We start from the raw sequence: 23,155 nt of genomic DNA on the forward strand, positions 1-23,155 counted from the left end.
TTTACACAAACTGGCAAAACTCAAGCATAGGCTTTGGGAATTGCAGACTCAGGGTTTGTCCTTCGGACAAAGTAAAAATTATGGTTTATAAATTATAATATCAGCAGATTAAAACAAATCAAGGTACATTGTGGCTCAGTCAATGATGACTACCAATGGAATTAAGTGATACCACAGCATACTCAGAAGAACAGATCATAGTTCAATTCATGGCTTTTAATTAGAAGGAAATCACATGATTTCTTCAATATTATCCATGGGTTTGACTTGTTTACAAAATATGTCCCATTAATATTTTGAGTAGGTTTTTCTTAATCTTTAGTAGCAATTAATTTTACATGAAATACTGATGATCTTGACAGCTTTCCATTAAACAGATTTAAAGATTACCCAATGTCAAACTAAGCATGCATATGCTTTTGCAAAATTTCTTAGAAGACATTTAGCATTATCCCATAAGGACAGTTCTTGTATGATGATCATCTTCTTGAGAATAGTCAAATATTCTATCTTGCCAAGTATATTCCTTATATATTTGTTTTTAATATCTTATAGTGGCAACCAAGGAGTTCAAATCTTTTTGCATTGTAGCATATGTATTATCTTATATATATATTATTATAGTTTGGAGAATGAATGCATTACAAGCTAATCAACACATTACTGAAATAATATATGAGTCGGTTTAATGTGTTTTGCTTTCTTGCAGAATGAACATTGTTCTAGATGAAGACTAAATGTGGCCCTTTTTGTGTAAGCATCACATTATTTGCACAACTTTTGCATGCAAGAAATAATATGATTGATCTCTCCTGGTATTAGCAGACTAACATATTACTGCATAATCTATGGTCTGATCTGATCTTGATTTGATATTCTGACAACATAAATGTGGCTCTTTGCTATAAATATACACAGCTAAACATAGCTATTTAAATGTCTTTGGAGCATCAGCTGTATTTAAATGTCTTTGGAGCATCAGCAATGATTTCAAGGTTTGGTATACTGTATCTAAATGCAAATATTTTCTCAGTGAACTGTTACTTAGCAATTAATTATTTATCTCTGACTGTTGAAAGATTTAGATTATTTCCCATTTTGGTGGCATAAGAACCATCTATAGCCAGTCCTCAGCTTACAACCACAAATAAGACTGTAACTTCTATTACAAAATGATGTGGTTGTTAATCATGCCTGATTTTTATAACTTTTTTGCCCTGTTTGTTAAGAATTAACTGTGGTTGTTAAACAAATCTGACTAACCCCAAATCTGATTTCATTTATTGGAAGCCACTTAGGAAGGCCATTGGTGGTGATCAAATGGTGATCAGGTGACTCTCAGTGGCTTACAAATGTTGTAATAAATTCCACTTGTCAGGTGCTTGAATTTCGATCATGTGATGATGGGGGAATGCTGCAACCATTTTAAGTGTATAGACTGGTTGTAAATCACTTTTTTTCAGCACTTTCATCAACTTTCAACAGTTCAAATTATAAATGGCAGTGAGTCAAGGACTACCTGTACAATGCTGTGGGTATTTGATTAGGATTAGGAAGGATGGAGTCCAAGTTGAGAGAAAGGAAGAAAGAGATTTTATGCAGATCTTATAATCCTGGAAAGAAAATAATTATTTTCACAATTGGTTATTTATTATTTTTATCAGATGAGTGAGAACTCTACTGCAAATTTATGCCTCAGGTTCATCAACATTTTTAGATAAACCAATCCAACAAAAGTTGACTGTCAAAGCATGATTTTAAACTACTGCAGGGAGAAGAAAAATCCTTACTGCTTTTCTGACTTCATATAGAGAAGGGCTATAAACAAATATTCTCAGTTTTGGGCCATATCTGGTTGTTCTACCAAGAGCAAACAGTGCTTACATGCTTAAAATTAAATACCAATTTTAAATTTTATAAAATATGGGACAAAGTATATGAATGGTGGAATCTCAAAAATAGTTTTAAAATTATATAAGAATGAATTTATAACCATTTGAATTTATTAAATTGAATATATATATATGATAGAGTATTAAGAAACTAAAACGATAAGCTTTTTCTGTTAGATTGAATAAGTGAATTTTAATTATTTTATAACATTGCAATAATAGATATAAAGTACCGTAATAGATTAAAATAGTATAAAGATAGAGTATTTTTTGCAATATTATAAATTTTAAATGTTTTTCTTGTTTTATTATTTGTTTAATTAATTAATTGACATTACCTATTTTAATTATACTATCAAACTGATATTTTATAGATAGGAGAATTTATTTGAGTCATATGAACTATAACATAAAGACGGTAGAGGTAAATTTAATAAGAGCATAGAATATATGTGTTATATTTCTATATTAATCTGATTATAGTTAGATTTTTCTTTTTTGTACTAGTTAGACTTCTATGAGAAGCAGAGCAATGGTAGCTCCCTTAAATGTTAAATGTTGTCTGTCTTGTTTGTCTAAAGAAAAACAAAAAAATATTATTAAATAATAATAATAATAATAATAATAATAATAATAATTTATTGGATTTGTATGCTGCCCCTCTCCATTCACTGTCTTACCCAAATCAAACCTTTAGGAAAAAACAACAATAAAAGAGCCAACATTCAAATAGTACCAAGCATATTTCTTACGTTAAAGAAGGTTAAGGCAGGGAAAGATTTCAAAGCCAGCACAGGGAAGATGCATGATTTAACAAAAGTAATCATTTACCATTTAAAAATGATGTATAAAAATGTATATCAAGCACTCTCAGAATGACCAATGAACAGTATCTCAGACTAGCAAAAAAAAGAAAGAAAAAAGAATGTGTTTATGGGCTGTCAGCCAAAGCAGCCTTCTTCCCATAGTGTTGGGAAAAGCACTTATGCAATACAAACTGATTATATACCTAGTGACAATTCTCATTCAGACTAAATTTGCCACTCACATTTTCCTGCATCCTTTGGATTTGCAAGTAAAAATATTTATTCTTTCCATGAATGTATTTTTAGATGCGAATATTAAACTCATTACCCAGGCAGTTAGACAGAGAGGTAGTTACTTGCCAGGAAGAAGGAATATATATTTATTCTTCCTTTGTCAAGTTAGCATTCCCTACAAATTATAAATCTTTTTGTGTGTTTGTAAGATATTTCTACAGGAACATTAAAAAATAAGGGATAGATTTAAAATTGTGCCTCCATCTTCCATAAGATTCTGTGTTTACTCAGTTAATATGCATAAGAACTTGGCATAAATTATCAACACATATTTATGTGTGGATTGTTTTATTTGGAAAATAACCCACAAATCAACTAATCTGCTGTAAAGCTGACTTACTCTCATTGACTTTAGTGGCACTAATCCATTATCTGTAGCCAGCTGTCTTTCCTGGGAAAATATTCTTTTGTCAAATGAAACCTACTAGCATTTCCAATAAAACAATTATAAACATACCTGATAGTGCATTAAAATATGCATCATGTAATCATATATTTCTCCAGCAAGTTTATTTTCTGGTCTCCAGGGAAAAATGATAAACTGAATGCCTAATAAGGGTACAAGAATTAAAGTGGCTCTGACAGCTTTCATGTACATATTGGATTCAGCCCGATGGGTGTCTCTCAGTTTTGTAATGAGAACTCGTACAATGTTGAGCAAAAAGAAAAAATTAACCTAAAAAAATAAAAAAATATTATTTTAATCCTTATAAAAAGTTAAACAAAGGTAAAGACATATGAATATTCTAATATAAATAATATATCATTCTCATTTTCATTTGTAGCCAACAGGGAATTTAGCTCACAACAAGGAAAAATTAAGTTTTCAGAGATATTTGCAAAGCGTTTGTAAAAGGCACATATAAACAATGTCTGTCTGTCTGTCTGTCTGTCTCTGCAGCTTCAGCAAAGCCTATCCATTTATCTATTTTGTGCCAGAGCACCTCCCTAATCATGCGGGAAGCCTTCACCTAGAATGGCTCCTTATTTCGTTCCAATCCCAACATGCCAATGTGAAAAGAAGATACAGGGCCAATCTGTATGCTCTGTTCTGTTGGCTGCACTCCTAAACCTGTCTCAGACCATTAGTAAAGATTTACATTACATTACATTAATGTAAAGATTTACATTACATTACGAGTCAAGGCACCTTATTCTCTCCTTCAATGTCTTCAACATCATAATCAATGCATTTTTGAAACAGCAAAAGTAGTGTAGTATGAAACCCAGATAATAAAGAAGGTTTGAATACAGCTTTTTCCTTCTCTCCCTTAATAATAATTAGGCCTTTTATAAAAAATAATATTTTCATTTCCCAGAGTGACTCAATAAGGAAAGATACCAGGCAAGGGTTCCACTTACTGGCTGCTACAGTAGGTCCTGTGGGATTGTTGTGAGTGTGCACGCCCCCCCGAATACATGCATGCCTGGTGGCGAAATATTTGGCTTCTGCGCATGCTCAGCAAACGAAATCGCACACAAGGACACTCTCACATGCGATATTTCACTGATTTTCGGTGATTTCTTTGCTTCTGTGCATGTGCAGAAGCAAAAAACCATTAAAAATCAGTTAAATCTTATGTGTGAGAGCATCCCTATATAAGATCTCATTTGCTGCGCATGTGCAGAAGCGAAATCTCACGTGTGCACACCCATGCATGCATCGGGGGGGCATGGAGATGCGTGCACATCTCATTTTCCGTTACCGGAACCCTGATCCCAGCTGTACCGGCTGCAACCCACTACTGAAAGATACATGTACCAAACCATATTGGTCTTTCTGATATTTTGGAGGGAATGATTACATTCCCTTGATTTGATTGAAATTTTTGTGAAACCAAGAATCGCTCTAAATAGGGCTACCCTTGAAGAACCTTCGGAGACTTCAGCTGGTGCAAAATACAGTGGTGCATGCAATAATGGGTGTATCAATGTATGCCCATAATATTCCAACCTTATGTGAGCTGCATTGGCTGCCAGTCTCCGAATGCAATTCAAAGTGTTGGTTATTACCTTTAAAGCCCTAAATGGCTCAGGGCCAGGCTATTTATGGGACTGCCTTCTCCCTCATACCTCACTGCAGCTAGTAAGAGCCCACAGTCAGTCTTCTCGAGGTCCCATCCGCCAAACAATGTTGATTGATGGGGCCTCAGGGAAGAGCCTTCTCTGTGGTGGCTCTGACTCTTTGGAATCAACCTCCTCTCCTCCAAAGATCCACACTATCTTCACCCTACCGGTCTTCCAGAAGGCCGTTAAGATGTGGCTTTTCCAGCAGGCCTGGAACTAGGATTGACTGCAAGTATGCAATTTTTTTGTACTATATTATTATTTTTACTGTATTCCTGATTTTATTGCTATACTATATTTATATATTAAGAAACAGGTAATTTTTACCGGAATCGCGCTGGTTGTGCATGCACAGTGCATGCACGGAAAGGCAGTAATCGAGTTGCGCATGCAGCTCCATTTCCACTACCACAGCGGCGTTCCCCCCTGTTGTAGGCAGGGCCTACCCCTGGGTTAAAGGGTCACTCAAACCAAGATTCAACATCAGACAATGGTCAATCTAACATATGCACAAAACATGCAAATATGGACATCAAAGATGTGAGAAATAAGCCTTCTTCATTTACTAGAACTTTTTTTTTAACCAAGTAAATACATATTACAGTGTTCCCTCGATTTTCGCGGGTTTGAACTTCGCAAAAAGTCTATACCACGGTTTTTCAAAAATATTAATTAAAAAATACTTCGCGGTTTCCCCCCTTATTCCACGTTTTTTCCCTCCTGATGACGTCATATGTCACTGCCAAACATTCATCCGCCTTTAGTAATTTTTTAAAATAAACTTTAATAAATAAACATGGTGAGTAATAATCTAAGTGGTTGCTAAGGGAATGGGAAATCACAATTTAGGGGCTTAAAGTGTTAAGGGAAGGCTTGTGATACTGTTCATAGCCAAAAATAGTGTATTTACTTCTGCATTTCTACTTCGCGGAAATTCGACTTTCGCGGGCGGCCTCGGAACGCATCCCCCGCGAAAAGTGAGGGAACACTGTATACCAAGCAGATTCCAACTACTCAGTGTACTCAGAAAAATCCCCACTCATTTCAAGTTCAAGACATTGGATTATGGTGCCATGTTACTGTTAGATTTCTGGCATCCAATTTGCTTCTCTACCCATGAAGACAGAAATTTGCTTCAAGCCAAGATAATGGTTCAGAAGCCCTAAGGATGCAAAGAACCTTGGAACTGGATGATTATTTTTATAAAATACCTAGCTATCCTGAATACTGTGCTGAAATAGGGGACAAAACATCTCAATAAGAACCATTAAGTGTAGCAGAATTAGTGCTGAACTCACGATAAAGTAGCAAATAATATTCTCACCAATAAAGCTGCCATAACAGGTCCATGAACAATGTACAGCAGGTATGTGTCAACACTAATCCAACATCTGGAGGAAAATAAATTAAATAATGAAATTATATATATAATTTTATATACATACATACATACATACATACATACATACATACATACATGCACGCACACACACACACATATTTATTTATTTTTATTTATTTATTTATTTTGTCCAATACACAATGAGGGTTTTACTGAGTATATATCAATATACACATAGTAAAATACATGATGAAGGTTATAGAGGAGATACTCATAGTAAAATATATCTAAGAAAGAATAGAAAAGAAGATATAGGAATAGAATATATCAATGAAAGAATAGAAGAAGAGATATAGGAATAGAGGAAAGGTATATGAGATATAGGAGAGCAATAGGACAGGGGACGGAAGGCACTCTAGTGCACTTGTACTCGCCCCTTACTGACCTCTTAGGAATCTGGATAGGTCAACCGTAGATAATCTAAGGGTAAAGTGTTGGGGGTTTGGGGATGACACTATGGAGTTCGGTAATGAGTTCCACGCTTCGACAACTCGGTTACTGAAGTCATATTTTTTACAGTCAAGTTTGGAGCGGTTAATATTAAGTTTAAATCTGTTGTGTGCTCTTGTGTTGTTCTGGTTGAAGCTGAAGTAGTCGCTGACAGGCAGGACATTGCAGCATATGATCTTGTGGGCAATACTTAGATCTTGTTTAAGGCGTCTTAGTTCTAAACTTTCTAGGCCCAGGATTGAAAGTCTAGTATCATAGGGTATTCTATTTCGAGTGGAGGAGTGAAGGGCTCTTCTGGTGAAGTATCTTTGGACATTTTCAAGGGTGTTAATGTCTGAGATGCGATATGGGTTCCAAACAGATGAGCTGTATTCGAGGATGGGTCTGGCAAAAGTTTTGTAAGCTCTGGTAAGTAGTGTGAGATTGCCAGAGCAGAAGCTACGTAGGATTAGGTTTAAAACTCTTGAAGCCTTCTTGGCTATATTGTTGCAGTGGGCTTTGGCACTTAAATCTTTTGTTATTAGTATACCAAGGTCTTTAACCGAGTGGGGATTATCTGTGATAATTTGATTATGGCATGTTTGGGTCTTTTCCCATGTAAGGTTGAACAAACAAACAAACAAACAAACCCCAAGCACAAAGCTGAAAGCACCAGCCTGAAGATGACAAGTGGGACCTCATCGAAACGTCACTAGGAGTCTATCAACCTTACACAGGAAAAGACCCGAATATGCCAAGACCTACCTACCTACTACCTACATATATATATATATATTACAGATCCTAATTAAGCTTTATATAAAGTAGCACAATACTCACTTATCATTGAAATATCTGGCTCTGGCCACAGCATGAATCGATGCTGGCACTAAAGGAAAAACTAGAACAATAAATAATATATGTCAGATTTCATATTATTTTGGATTCAATTATGGGCATGCATATAGGTATGGCATAGAGACTACAGAATTGGAAATGAGAGTTTAATGGTTAAACTTTAAACCTAATTCTCTTCTTAGTCTAGGTATTTACTCAAACTATTCACAGTAGAAGATCTTCCAATTTGTACCTAAACAGATCCAGTGAAGGGGATCTTAATAATTGATCCCATTTTTAAACTGCTGCAACTGTGAGGGTTTGCTTGTTCTAGCATGCAATGTCAACCTGGATTGTTCTATATACATTTATATCCTGCCATTGTTCCAGTAGCTCAAGTTAGCCAAAGTTATACATTAGTGAAAAGTTAAACAGATCTGTCAATTGACTATGACAGCAAAAATGAATTGCATAATTAAATAGGGATTTGAACAGTGACTGTCAAACCTTAACCTAGGTTTAAATCAGTTTTAAAGTTGATTTAAAGCCATCATTGAAAAACAAGAGTTAGGTCCCACAGAGTCGACCTTCTCCGGGTCCCATCAACTAGACAATTTCAGTTGGCGGGACCTAGGGGAAGAACCTTCTCTGCGGGGGTTCCAGCCCTCTGGAATCAGCTCTTTCCAGAGATTCACACTGCCCCCACCCTCCTCGCCTTCCATAAAAGTTTAAAGACCTATCTGTGCTGCCAGGCTTGGGGCCATTAGTCCCTAGGCCCCAGGCCAACGAGTTTAGTAAGTCTTGCTGTGTAAATGGGAATGGATTATTTAAATTGTTATTAGAGTTTTTAAAGTTTTTTAGCTTGGATTATTTACATATGTATATTGTTTTGATATGTTGTGAGCTACCCCAAGTCCTCGGAGAGGGGTGGCATACAAATACAATCAATCAATCCATCCATCAATCAATCAATCAATCAATCAATCAATCAATCAATCAATCAGTGAGTCCTGGGGCTATTGCAGATCCATTCCAATTGACATTAGCATTTATCTGCTGTTGAATTACCCTTTTTGGTTAAATCAAGTTATTGACCAATGGGTCTTCTGTGGGCATAAAAATATTTTCCCACTCAACAATTCCCTTTTAATGTATTTTTTATGCAATTGAACTCAATGTTCTTTACAAGTTGGAGGGAATTTGAATGCAAATTCCCATTGTTTATCAAGGGAGCTTAAGCACGATCTTCACTGTTTCAAACATCTCCTTTTCAAATGGCTGTTACTGAAGATTAATAAGTTTTATCTGTTTAAGACAGCGAAGCACAGATGGAAATTGTATGGAATTAAGACTGATAATACAAATAATCATTTTTACAATTCATTTTGCTTTAACATTGTCTTGCAAATCACCGTTAAATTATATGTGAAAGAATAAAAATGGACCAAACAACATTTTATGTGATAAAGGTTCTGGTTTGGCTGGGATATATTTCTTGAAATAAATGTGAACTATCGAATTCACCTTGACTTAACTCCAGAGCTGGGGCAGATCACTTTGAGGCAACCTTAAAAACTGCTATTCTAATTGTATGGATTCCCCCTCTCCCCACCCATACATAAAGGTCACCTCCAGAAGTGTATTCCCACAAAAAAAGAGCAATTGTGCAGTCTGGGAGTGTTTCTTAACTACCAGCAATCTCTTAGCTTTTAATCGTGAGAGGAATACAGTGAACAATGATTGGTAATGTTAAGTGTGATGCTTTTCAATCACTCAAAACAAAAGTCAAGAAATCCTAAGGCCAGTCAAATTACTTTGACATCTGAAGCCAAAATCTTCACTAGATTCACCCTGACAGGAAAAGTAATATAATAGTTCAATTAACCATTTGCTACATCGTGTCTGTTTGTTCATTTGAGAGGATAGAAACACCAATCCCAAAGCCATTCAATTGACTTTAATATGTGTCTGTCTAGTGTTAGCATTTTAGCCACTCTACTGTTCCAATCTGCCATATTGGTTCACATTCCTTTATACAAAGATTCTTCACTTTTTTTTTTTGCATAATAACACATAGGAGTTGTCTTTTTTTGTGGATATTCCATGTTTTAAAATACCAATTACTTTTAAAACTCTATGACAAAACTGAAATATTTTAACAACTGGGTGGAAGACCACATACCCCAGCCTAGGAAGTAATACCAATGCAAGCGCTGTTCTTCAGCAAACACTGCCACCACAATCAGTGTATGAAGATATATTCCTTCACAAAGCATCCAGAAATAGTTACAGCCCATTGTATATTGGTGAAAAAACTGAAGCACTTTGCAGCTTACCTGTCAGAGAAAAGCAAAAGAAAAATACAGAAGGATAATAATATATGCCCATGTTACACCAACACTCCGCAGTCTGCATTGGTTGCCAATCAGTTTTCGATCACAATTCAAAGTGTTGGTTATGACCTATAAAGCCCTTCATGGCACCGGACCTGATTATCTCAGGGACCGCCTTCTGCTGCACAAATCCCAGCGACCAGTTAGGTCCCTGGGATTTGTGGATCTTCTCCGGGTCCCGTCAACTAAACAATGTTGCTTGGCGGGACCCAGAGGAAGAGCCTTCTATGTGGCAGCCCCGGCCCTCTGGAACCAACTCCCCCCAGAGATTAGAATTGCCCCCACCCTCCTTGCCTTTCGTAAGCTACTTAAAACCCACCTCTGCCATCAGGCATGGGGGAATTGAGATCCTCTTTCTCTCTAGGCCTTTACAATTCTATGCATGGTATGTATGTATATATGTCTGGTTTTTATATTAATGGGTTTTTAATTGTTTTTAGTATTAGATTACTATTGTATATTGTTTTATTGTTGCTGTTAGCCGCTCCGAGTCTCCGGAGAGGGGCGGCATACAAATCAAATAAATAAGTAAGTAAGTAAGTAAGTAAGTAAGTAAGTAAGTAAGTAAGTAAGTAAGTAAGTAAGTAAGTAAGTAAGTAAGTAAGTAAGTAAATAAGTGAATAAGGAAATATCATAATAGACTTTCACAAGTTTCTCCTACTATTAAATCAATTTGTACCCTTCAGCATTTTCCAATGACTGAATTTCTAATGTATCAGACACACTAACTAGCTGTCTCCTATATTAGGGCTTTGTGGAGGAAACCAACATGTAAAACACTAAAATCAACAATCCATATTTCAGATATTTTTTCTTGAGATACACAATAAATACATGCAAAATACAGTAAATTCAGGAGCTGCACCACCTGAATTCTTCACCAGTCCACAGTAACCTGGTTTTCTTAAAACTAACTTAGAATAAGCATTAGTTAGCATGATTTTGAAAACATTATTTTTGGTGGCTACTGAAACTCAGTTTTATGAAACCACAGATTTCAGTATAAAGACAATGTGCAATAAGAAAAATAGTAGAAAATTTTCATATTATTATAGTGTAGTATCTGTTGGGTATTGGACTAAGGAGATGCAGGTTCTAATTTAGGAACAAAAACTCACTATGTGACTTTGAGAAACTTGACTAGATATTTATTTTCTAGTCTATAAAGCCCTACATGGCATAGAACTAGATTATCTCTGACATTGCCTTATGCTGCACAAATCCCAGCGTCTGGTGAGGTCCCACAGAGTTGGTCTCCTCAGGGTCCCATCAACCAAACAATGCCAGTTGGCGGGACCTAGGGGAAGAGCCTTTTCTGTTGGGACCCAAGCCCTCTGGAATCAGCTCCCCGCAAGAGATTCCACTGCCCACAACCTCCTCGCCTTCTGAAAGAGTTTAAAAACTCATCTTTGTCGCCAGGCCTGGGATCTTTCCCCTGACCAACAAATGCTTTTAGCATAATTTATTGGGTGAGTGTTAATGAATGTTTTAAACAATGTTTTAGAATTTTTTAAAAAAATTAATTGTATTAATTGTATTTATTGTATTGTTATGTCTACTATATATGCTGTGAGCCATAAATAAATAAATAAATAAGTAAATAAGTAAATAAATAAATAAAAAATATTGTGTAGAAAAAATTTGTTGTACGGAGTGCTACATACATTGTTTTAAGGTACTGAAGGAAAAGAGCAATGTAAATTTTAAACATCAATACATGTTTGAAAAAGAAGAACAAAGAAAACATTTCCCTGAAGTCTCCTGGCAAAATACATCTATATAAAATAATTGCTCACATTAGAGAAACATCTTTCAGCTGTGGCGAGGGGGGCGTTTGCCCAGGTTCGCCTGGTGAACCAGTTGCGGCCTTATCTGGACCGGGAGTCACTGCTCACAGTCACTCATGCCCTCATCACCTCGAGGCTCGACTACCGTAATGCTCTCTACATGGGGCTACCTTTGAAAAGTGTTCGGAAACTTCAGATCGTGCAGAATGCAGCTGCGAGAGCAATCATGGGCTTCCCAAGGCATGCCCATGTTACTCCAACACTCCGCAGTCTGCATTGGTTGCCCATCAGTTTCCGGTCACAATTCAAAGTGTTGGTTATGACCTATAAAGCCCTTCATGGCACCGGACCAGAATATCTCTGGGTCCGCCTCCTGCCGCACGAATCCCAGCGACCGGTTAGGTCCCACAGAGTTGGCCTTCTCCGGGTCCCATCGACTAAACAATGTCATTTGGCGGGACCCAGGAGAAGAGCCTTCTCTGTGGCAGCCCCGACCCTCTGGAACCAGCTCCCCCCAGATATCAGAGTTGCCCCCACCCTCCTTGCCTTTCGCAAGCTCCTTAAAACCCACCTCTGTTGTCAGGCATGGGGGAATTGAAAATTTTTTCTCCCTTCCCCCTAGGCTTATAGAATTTATACATGGTATGTTTGTTGGTATGATTGGTCTCTTAAATTGGGTTTTTTTAGATTACTTTTTAATATTAGATTTGTTACATTGTTCTTTATTGTTGTTAGCCGCCCCGAGTCTTCGGAGAGGGGCAGCATACAAATCTAAATAAACTAAACTAAACTAAACTAGACAATATGTTCACCTACAGCAATAAAATTTAGAAGCCTTTTTGGCGATATTGTTGCAGTGGGCTTTAGCACTTAGGTCATTTGATATTAGTATTCCAAGGTCTTTTACTGAGTATATATGTGTTGTAGTTAGCTCTGGCCCAGCTCCTGCCCCAAGGACTGTGGATGTGGGGGAGACATCCACATGTCGCAGGCCTGTTTTGCTCCCGGTGGAATCTGATGATGAAGGCTCCTCTGACCAAAAAGACATGAGTGACAGGGAGAAGGAGAGTGTGGCAGACAGCTCAGAAGGAGATCAATTATCTAGCTCCTCCTTGGATTCGGAACAAGAGTTAATAATATAGCCACACATGCAGAGAGCGATGCATAGGCAGCAACAACTGAGAGATTATTATCAAAGAAAATGAGGCTACCTGTGGTTGGGTGGGGCTGTGGTAATTAGTGAGGCTGCTATAAATAGCAGCCTGTGGGTTTGGTCATTGTGGAGGATTATCTGATCCTTGTGTTTCGTGCCTGCTTTGCTGACTTCGACCTTTGTGTACTGATTTTTCCCCTCTTTGAAACTAAACCAGAGCAAAGTGTGTTTCACTTTGTGAAAGAAGAAGGACTGTGAATTACCTCACAGCTTCAAGCTAAGTATCTCAGAACTGATAAGGGACTTGTACAAATTACCAATTTGTTTGGAGACGAGTGCTCTTTGCTATACAAAAAGAGTGCTTAGTTTATTGGGATTTTCGGTATAAAGAACATTGTTTTGAATTTTCAAACGTTTGTGTGTCTGAACTTTGTATCTGTGAATTTTGGGGAGGATTCTACCAGAGACATCGACAGAACATATATGTATATATATTGAGAAGCTTGACTGATGTATTTGTGAATGACTAGGATTGTTACTTACTATGATATTCGATAAATGTAAATAATATTTATATATTCAAGCTATTTGGTCTGGTTATATATAGTACTCTTATCTCTGGGCTTTTAGCTGGGTATCTTCTACCTCCATGTGTTCCTCTGTACATCCTTTGTAACTTAAGAGTAGCACTGCTTACTCCTTATCATCTAACACAAACTTCCAATCTATGAAGGGAATGATTGGTTACCGAAGGATGCCTTAATATTATAAACTCTACTTATGAAATATTCACTTTAATCGTTCATTCAAGCTATAGTATGGATTACCATGAATTTTGTGGATAAATCGAAATTACTGTATTCAAACCATAAATCATGTTTAATGGCTTAACCAAACTGAATTCATATAATAGCAACACATAAAGCAAACTGCATTACAGCTTAAGTAAAATGATCCTGATTTAATGCATGGTGTATATTTCTGGTTGAATTTGATATATATCTCTTCTAATGACTTACATGTGTAAGCCTCTTATATCAAGTTTTTAGATTGTTTTTTGTATCAATATGATATATTTCTGCGGTATCTAATTTTATTAAATTTCGCATACTACAACATTTCCTAAACATAACTAGCTTTCTGTGCACAAACAGAAATGCTTAGTTCTGATTTAAATTCAGCAACCAACTTCTGAGTTAATTTGCATACATCCAGCTCAATTTATGGTTTTTTGATAAATTTAGTCTCTTGATGTATAAAAGGTCTGGGAAAGCTTTTACACAAGGCATAAGGCAGTGTTTCCCAACCTTTTTTGAGCCGCGGCACATTATTTATATTTTCAAAATCCTGGGGAACACTGAACGGGGGGGGGGGGGGGGTGGCTAAAGAAAAGTTTTGACAAAAAAAATCCTTCCTCCATTTCACTCTATTTCTCCCTCACTTTCTCTCTCTTTCTTCCTTCCCTTCTTTCTCCCTCTCCATCCCTCTTTCTTCCTCTCTTTTTTTGCTCTCTTTCTCTCTCCCTCCTTCCCTCCCTATATGTCTTTTTCTCTCCCTTGCTCTCTCTGCCTCTCTTGCTATCTCTCTTTCATTCTCTCTCTTTCTCTGTCTCTCTTTCTCTCTCTCTTGCTAGCTCTCTTTCTTTCTTTCTTTCTCTCTCTTTCTCTGTCTGTCTCTCTCTCTCTGCCTCTCTTGCTCTCTTTCTCTTTCTCTCTCTTCCTTTCTTCTCTGCGGAGGCCGGCGAAGGTTTTTCTTATTTTAAACGTTCCGGGTGGCAGGGGGATGCGGAGCCCACACGCACACACCCCCGACATTCCAAATTCTGCCTCAGCTGTGAGAAGAAAAAAGCGCTCGGTGAAGGGACTGCATGCAAGAGGGGCCGGGCGGGCGTTAGCAGCCCGATGAGGAGGACGAGAAGCCGCTGCAGCCACCCCCAATCCCCCCCCTTCCCTGGGTGCCTTCCAAAGGCCCCTGGAAAAAGACAGGAGGTAGCAACGAGGTGCGAGGACAAGCAGGCAGCTTGGCGGAGGGGAAGCGCTGACGGGCTCTCCTCCTTCCCCACCCCCGCGCTTCTCTCCCGCCCAGGCTTTTGCTTCGCCCGCAGATTTCCCCGCAGTTCAAAAGGAGGCAAGAGGTGGCCTGGATGAAATTGCGGGGAAATCATGGGGCGAAGCGAAAGCCAGGGCGAACTCGCAAAGGCGGGCTCAGGCTGCACGAGGAGAAAGAGGCGGAGGGAAAGAAGGCGACGGCAGTGGGACCTGCAGCTCGGTGGGTGTCTCCTCGTGGGATGGAATCCTCTTTCTCATGCTGTTCCAACCATGGCTGTGCGCGGTCCCGGCGCCCCTGGCTGAAAGTCGTCCTGTGGCTGGTCTTGGGCTTTACGGTTGCTTCCTGGTTCCCTCTTCTCCCTCCGCCTGTGTCTATCGCCAGCGCCTCATTCATCAGAGCTGCCGCTTCCTTCCAGGCAGCCCAGCCACGCTGCCGTAGAAAGTGCAGAGGTTATTGCCGCCACCTCTGCCTCCACTCAGGGAGCCATCGTGGTTGAGCTGAGCGAGAGGAAAAGGCGCGGTGACCACGGTGGCTCCCTGAGTGGAGGCAGAAGCGGTGGCAATAACCTCTGTGCTTTCTACGGCAGCGTGGCTGAGCTGGACGGAGGGAAGCGGCAGCTCCCACTCGAGGAACCCACGGCAACGGGCGACGGCTTGGTGGGAGACACAGGCGGTGGGAGGAGAGGGAACCAGGAAGCGACTGTGAAGCCCAAGACCATCCACAGGACGACACTCAGGCAGGGGCGCCAGCAGCGCCCCGCCCAGCTGGAGCTTCTCACGGCACACCTGGCCATGTCTCGCGGCACACTACTGTGCCGCGGCACACTGGTTGGGAAACGCTGGCATAAGGGATGTGTTTGGTTAGTGCCAAAGTTTCATCTCATCAACTTGATAACATAGCGGAAAAGTCTAGCATGAAGAGCTCAGTCCCAGCAATATATCAAAACGAACAGCATTAACAGCAAATATTATTCAAAATGAAAAAATGTTTGTCTTCACTTGAAAACATTTGTACAGAAATTGAACAAAGTTTATATTAGTTAAACTATCTGGACTATGTTCAGCTTCTTTCATTCAGTCAAAATGTGCATAGACGTCCCTATTTGACTTTAATTTTTCAGTAGTAAAATCAAAAGTATACAAAGCCCTTTCCAGCTTTCTCTTTGATATAGCCTTGAATTATCAGCAAACCATATCTTCTACTAAGAACAAAAAACAACAACAACAACAAAAGAACAATGAAAACAGTTTTGGAATAAAAGCAAATAGGTGATTAGTTTCAGTGGATGGTAATACTTTATTGGCTGGAAAAGAGCGCTTCATGGTTGTTGGCTGTTGTTGGTTCTGACATCTGTTATTACAATCATCTGGCTGCTTCTGAAAATATGTTGGCTGTATCACATACTCCCATGTAAATCAACTCAGTACTGAAAAAACACTGAAATTTAGGTTACTTCATCATGTTTTGCTTCATTAAGATATGAAGCAAAGCTCTCTGAACAATTCACCTCTAACACATATATCTCATAATTTTATTTATTTATTTATTTATTTTGTCCAATACACAATGAGGGATTTAGTGTGTGTGTGTGTGTGTGTGTGTATGTGTGTGTATATATATATATATATATATATATATATATATATATATATATATATATATATATAGATATAGATATAGATATAGATATAGATATAGATATAGATATAGATATAGATATAGATATAGATATAGATATAGATATAGATATAGATATAGATATAGATATATACAGTGAACCCTCGATCATCGCGAGGGTTCCGTTCCAGGACCCCACGCGATGATCGATTTTTAGCGAAGTAGCGGTGCGGAAGTAAAAACACCATCTGCGCTTGCGCAGATGGTGTTTTTGCCTCCACTGCCGCCCGCCCTTCGCCCGCCCACCCCGTTGCTCGCGCCTGGGGTGCGCGCGCGTTTGGGGACTCCCTAGATCCGCTCCCCAGCTGGGGAGCGGATTTAGGGAGTCCCCACCCCGCGCGCGTTGCTGGGGAAAGCGCGCGCGTTGCTGGGGAAAGCGCGCGCGTTTGGGGACTCCATAGATCCGCTCCCCAGCTGGGGAGCGGATTTAGGGAGTCCCCACCGCGCGCGCGTTGCTGGGGAAAGCGCGCGCGTTTGGGGACTCCCTAGATCCGCTCCCCAGCTGGGGAGCGGATTTAGGGAGTCCCCACCGCGCGCGCGTTGCTGGGGAAAGCGCGTGCGTTTGGGGACTCCCTAGATCCGCTCCCCAGCTGGGAAGCGGATTTAGGGAGTCCCCAAACGCGCGTGCTTTCCCCAGCAACGCGCGCGGGGTGGGGACTCCCTAGATCCGCTCCCCAGCTGGGGAGCGGATCTAGGGAGTCCCCACCGCGCGCGCGTTGCTGGGGAAAGCGCGCGCGTTTGGGGACTCCCTAGATCCGCTCCCCAGCTGGGGAGCGGATTTAGGGAGTCCCCACCGCGCGCGCGTTGCTGGGGAAAGCGCGCGCGTTTGGGGACTCCCTAGATCCGCTCCCCAGCTGGGGAGCGGATTTAGGGAGTCCCCACCCCGCGCGCGTTGCTGGGGAAAGCGTGCGCGTTTGGGGACTCCCTATATCCGCTCCCCAGCTGGGGAGCGGATATAGGGAGTCCCCAAACGCGCGCGCTTTCCCCAGCTGGGGAGCGGAGCTGGGATGTCCCCAAGCGCGTGCCGCCCGCCCGCCCACGCCGTTGCTCGCGCCGCCGCTGGGGTCTTACGGGGGCAAGAGGGGGAAGACCCAGGGAAGCCTCTGCCCGGCGGGGAAACTCCACCATCTATGCATGCGTGGAAGGGCACGCATGCGCAGATGGTGGAGTTTACTTCCTGGTTGAAAACTCGCGAAATAGCCCTTTCGCGATACTTGAACACGCGAAACTCGAGGGTTCACTGTATATGTTTTCGTAGATTTTCACGGGTACAGGTATGACGGTCTTGGTATATTCGGGTTTCTTCCCGTGTAGGATTTGGAAATTTCTGGCGACGTTTCGATGAGGTCCCACTCATCATCTTCCGGCTGGTGTTTCTGTCCTTGTTCTAAGGCGAACACTGTTATATATATATACACACACACACATAGTAAAATACATGATGAAGGTTGTAGAGTAGATACTTATAGTAAAATATATCTAAGAAATAATAGAAAAGAAGATATAGTAATAGAACATATCAATGAAAGAATAGAAGAAGAGATAGAGGAATAGAAGAAAGGTATAGGAGATATAGGAGAGCAATAGGACAGGGGACGGAAGGCACTCTAGTGCACTTGTACTCGCCCCTTACTGACCTCTTAGGAATCTGGATAGGTCAACCCTAGATAATCTAAGGGTAAAGTGTTGGGGGTTTGGGGATGACACTATGGAGTCCGGGAATGAGTTCCACGCTTCGACAACTCGGTTACTGAAGTCATATTTTTTACAGTCAAGTTTGGAGTGGTTAATATTAAGTTTAAATCTGTGGTGTGCTCTTGTGTTGTTGTGTTTAAAGCTGAAGTAGGCGACAACAGGCAGGACGTTGTAGCATATGATCTTGTGGGAAATACTTAGATCTTGTTTAAGGTGTCTTAGTTCTAAACTTTCTAGGCCCAGGATTGAATAATCATAACTATATTTTTAGAAAAGCAGACGTACTCTTTTGTACATTCTCATTTCTATCAGAATAGAGGTAGAAGGGTCCTTGGAGGTCTTCTAGTCCAAACCCTTGCTCAAGTAGGAGACCCAATAATGTCAGATAAATAGCTGCCTGATCTTTTCTTAAAAACCTCCAGTGATGAAACACCTACAATTTCTGTAGGCAAGCTTCAATCAAAGTTTATGTCAGCCTTGCTATATTTCATCCTTTAACTACGCTTCAGCTGTCATAAGTAACGGGGTTTGAGGGTTTTGGGATTTGGGAGGGGAGGTTTTACGGAGGGGCCCTTGTTTCTCCTGAGAAGAGGTGATAAGTCTGCATTGGTTGCTGATCAGTTTCTGGTCACAATTCAAAGTGTTGGTTATGACCTATAAAGCCCTTCATGGCACCGGACCAGATTATCTCAGGGACAGCCTTCTGCTGCACGAATCCCAGCGACCAGTTAGGTCCCACAGAGTGGGTCTTCTCCGGGTCCTGTCAACCAAACAATGTCGCTTGGCGGGACCCAGAGGAAGATCCTTCTCTGTGGCGGCCCTGACCCTCTGGAACCAACTCCCCCCAGAGATTAGAATTGCCCCCACCCTCCTTGCCTTTCGTAAGCTGCTTAAAACCCACCTCTGCCGCCAGGCATCGGGGAACTAAGATACACTTCCCCCCTAGGCCTCTACAATTTTATGCATGGTATGTTTGTATGTATGACTGGTTTTTATATAATGGGTTTTTAACTGTTTTGTTAGTATTGGATTTTGTTGTACTGTTTTACTGCTGTTGTTAGCCGCCCCGAGTCTGTGGAGAGGGGCGGCATACAAATCCAATAAATAATAATAATAATAATAATAATAATAATAATAATAATAATAATAATGTGGCATGTATTCCATAAGCATGACGCAATGGTGAAGATGCGTCTACCTGACCAAGATGGACAATAGGCATTGATTGTTTCCCAAAGGGGGGAAAGTGGGATACTTTGATATCGTGCCTTTTTCCTCAGACTTTGCTTTGCTTCTGATGCATTCAATTCTGATTTAGTAAAGCTTACTTTTGAAGTTCAAAATGGACTCTGAGTTTTACTTTTCTTAAATACTGAGTGGAGCCATCCTGACAGTTTATTATTTTTATTCCCACGATGCAAGTTTTGTTTTATTTTTCCCCAAGTGAATATATTCAATGAATTGCCTTATATTCAGTATTGAAAATCACAGGACCCAGATGTTTAATTTTTTCTGGATATTGCCCAGACTTTCAAGCCATAACTCTACTTCCTCACTCCAAGCAAATTAACTTGATGCCAGATTTGAAAGCAGAAATAAGTCAACCTAGATATGAGATCCATTCCTTTAATTGCAAGTATGCTCTGACCCTAATGACTTGAGGCTGAGGTAATGGGGTATGAACAGCTAATGTATAAACAAACAAAACAACTCTTATTCTTATTAGTATCCATTCTTTGTAGATATTTTTTTTCCTGCCAACTCAAAAGAGTTAGAATTTTGTTAAAATGGAGTTCTTATAGTCTCAAACAAAATACAAAGCACTTATGTACAATATAAACAGCTGTTTTTGATACCATTGACCATGGTATCCTTCTGTGACGATTAAGGGAGTTGGGAGTGGGAGGCACCATGATACAGTGGTTCTCCTATCTCTCTGGCCGGCCGTAGTCAGTGTAGGAGGATTGAGGTGCCTCAAGGTTAGATCCTCTGTCCTCTCTACGTGAAACCACAGGGTGATATCATTTGACAACATGGGGTGAGGTATCAGCAATATGCTGATGACACCCAGTTATATAGCTCCACCCCGTTTCAGTTTAGTGAAGTAGTGATATGATGTGCTGGTGCCTGGAGGCTGTGAGGGTCAGGAGAGGAGTTAACAGGCTGAGACTTTTAACTCTGACAAGATCTAATTGCTGTGTGTATTGCCTCCAAAAGACAATATCAACTGTCCATCCTTGGTTCTGGGAGGGGGAGAGAGAAACTGCCCTCCTTAGAATGGGTTCCCACTTTGGGTGTCCTCCTAGACTCTCAGCTACGATTAGACCAACATTTGACAATTGTATCTAGGAGGATCTTTGCATAGGTTCACCTAGTACACCAATTGTGACCCTACTTGGATCAAGAGGCTCTTCTCACAGTCACTCATGCCCTTGTCACCTCATGGTTAGATTATTGCAACGCGCTCTACATGGGGATACCTGCCAATTTGGAAGGTCAAAATCCTTCTATATACTCCACTGTTCATGTCTTTTTGGCTCGTGAGACAGTAGAAAGTTAATTGTGTAGTTAGAAGAGAGACCTTCACAAAGAATGTTTTTCCTTGATATGTTACAGCTTAATTGCACAAACCAGTGGTGAAATCCAATTTTTTTACTACTGGTTCTATGGTGTGACTTGGTGGGCATGGTGTGGCTTGGTCGGTGTGGTGTGGTTCGATGGGCATGGCTTGGTGCATGTGGATACTGCAAAATCTCCATTCCTACCCCACTCCGGGGTCAGTCAAAGGTGGTATTTGCTTGTTCTCCGAAGTACTCAAAATTTCCACTACTGATTCTCCGAACTACTCAAAATTTCCACTACAAGTAGTTCTCTGAACTACTCAAAACTACTCAAAATTTTTGTTACCAGTTCTCCAGAACCTGGTGGATTTCATCCCTGACACAAACTTATTACATAGGAGAACAGTAAAGCCAGCAGCCTAAGTCTAATCTCTCAGAATTTTTCAACATATTCAGCTACTTATGCTGACTAGGCCTTAAATTGCAGCTAAACGAAACAATTGCAGTTAGTTGATGTGCAACCTGAAGGTACTTATTTCAGTAGCTGATATCCAAGCCCATGGATTAACAAATAACTTTGCGAATGCTTTACTATTCTAGGCACTTAAAAAAAATCAATCGTTCTGTGAATGTAATATAATTACAGAAAATTTGCTACATCTCTTTTAACATTGAAAATAGCTTGAGAGTCTATTCCAGGTTCTGCTGACATCCAAATTGAAGATATTAAAATACTTTGTTTGGACCATGCAATTTATATAAAACAACGCAGTATTCAGCTTGGAGCAATTAAATTTTCATTGCTTCGCTGATCATGACCTTTAGATGCCAACTTAAATTCCAAGGTATCCATAGCTTCAGATAAGTAACATTTTGCCCTCAATTAAGCATCTTTAGCTTTAGGTCAGTTTTATGTGAAAACCTAGTATACATGCTAGAAATACAGTTTCCAATCTTAAACCATTTACTTCAATCTTTTTCGAATAGAAAATGGACAGTCAAGATTTCTTCTAAAGGTCATTGATTAAATTCACTTTTTCATATCAATGTCCCTGTTTCCTAGTTTTTGAAACATTATCAATAATATACAATTATAGTGTGACATTTATACAACCTCAAAGAAAACATTTTTGCTCATTCAGGCAAAAAGGAGCATTGATCTTATTAGTCTTTTCCCTACTGCAGCTCACATGTATTCCTGTATGAGAATTATAATCATTTCTATCTCTTGTAGCCTAATAACTGAAATGCACAGGCCTAGTGCTATCGATCTTAAGAAATGATAGGTTTGCAAAGAAAAAGAACTGATATAACCACAAATAGCAAGTAATATTAGATGGGCTAATAGTATTAGATGAGCTAATAACATTTACTAGCCAAACAAGGTGAAGAGGAATTAAGTTTGATCTGTTTTTTAAATTATTCATATAAACTAAATTAATTCACCAGCATGTAAAACCTTGCTATTGCAATTACCAATGTCCATGTAATTTTCGCGTCACTGTCTTCTGAGATGGATTTCCCCCATCTCTTTCTGGTACAGTCTAGTGCAGTGATGGCGAACCTCTTTTGGTTCGTGTGCCAAGAGGGGAGGGAGTGTGAAGGGTCACATATGTGTGTGCCCACATCTATAATTTCATGACCCTCTCTGCTGCCAGCACACAATTTTTGCTGTCCCCAGGCTCCAGAGTCTTTCAAGGGCCTAGGGAGGGTGAAAATGACATTCCCCATTCCCACTGGGATTCCCAGTTGGCCCAGAAGGCCCAAAAGTCAGCTGGTTGGTGTTTGCATGCCTGAGCATGCACCGGACCTGAGCTCGCTTGCACAACAATATGACTCTGCGTGCCTTTGTGGCACCCATGCCATAGGTTTACCATTCACGGATCTAGTCCAGTGTTTCCCAACCTTGGCAACTTGAAGATATTTGGACTTCAACTCCCAGAATTCCCCAGCCAGCAAATGCTGGCTGGGGAATTCTGGGAGTTGAAGTCCAGATATCTTCAAGTTGCCAAGGTTGGGAGACACTGGTCTAGTCTAAAGCTTTGCCTTTTCATGGAAATTTCTAATCCCAAACTAATCTGTCATAATGCAAAATTGAACTCATCCACACAAC

The 23,155-nt window shown here is 40.0% G+C and overlaps 1 protein-coding gene across 5 annotated transcripts in view; it reads right to left on the minus strand.

Moving 5' to 3' along the window:
* CALCR (calcitonin receptor) overlaps positions 1–23,155 on the minus strand; it is a 165,224-nt gene that overhangs the window by 17,388 nt on the left and 124,681 nt on the right. For all 5 annotated transcript variants that reach the window (XM_070726408.1, XM_070726410.1, XM_070726407.1 and 2 more), the window contains 4 exons: positions 9,910–10,063; positions 7,731–7,791; positions 6,384–6,450; positions 3,450–3,668 (listed from right to left, as the gene is read on the minus strand). In XM_070726408.1, coding sequence (XP_070582509.1) covers positions 3,450–3,668; positions 6,384–6,450; positions 7,731–7,791; positions 9,910–10,063 — 501 coding nt within the window. The remainder of the gene's footprint in view (positions 1–3,449; positions 3,669–6,383; positions 6,451–7,730; positions 7,792–9,909; positions 10,064–23,155) is intronic.

The sequence above is a fragment of the Erythrolamprus reginae genome, chromosome Z (genome assembly GCF_031021105.1).
Source record: "Erythrolamprus reginae isolate rEryReg1 chromosome Z, rEryReg1.hap1, whole genome shotgun sequence".
NCBI classification, from domain to species: domain Eukaryota; kingdom Metazoa; phylum Chordata; class Lepidosauria; order Squamata; family Dipsadidae; genus Erythrolamprus; species Erythrolamprus reginae.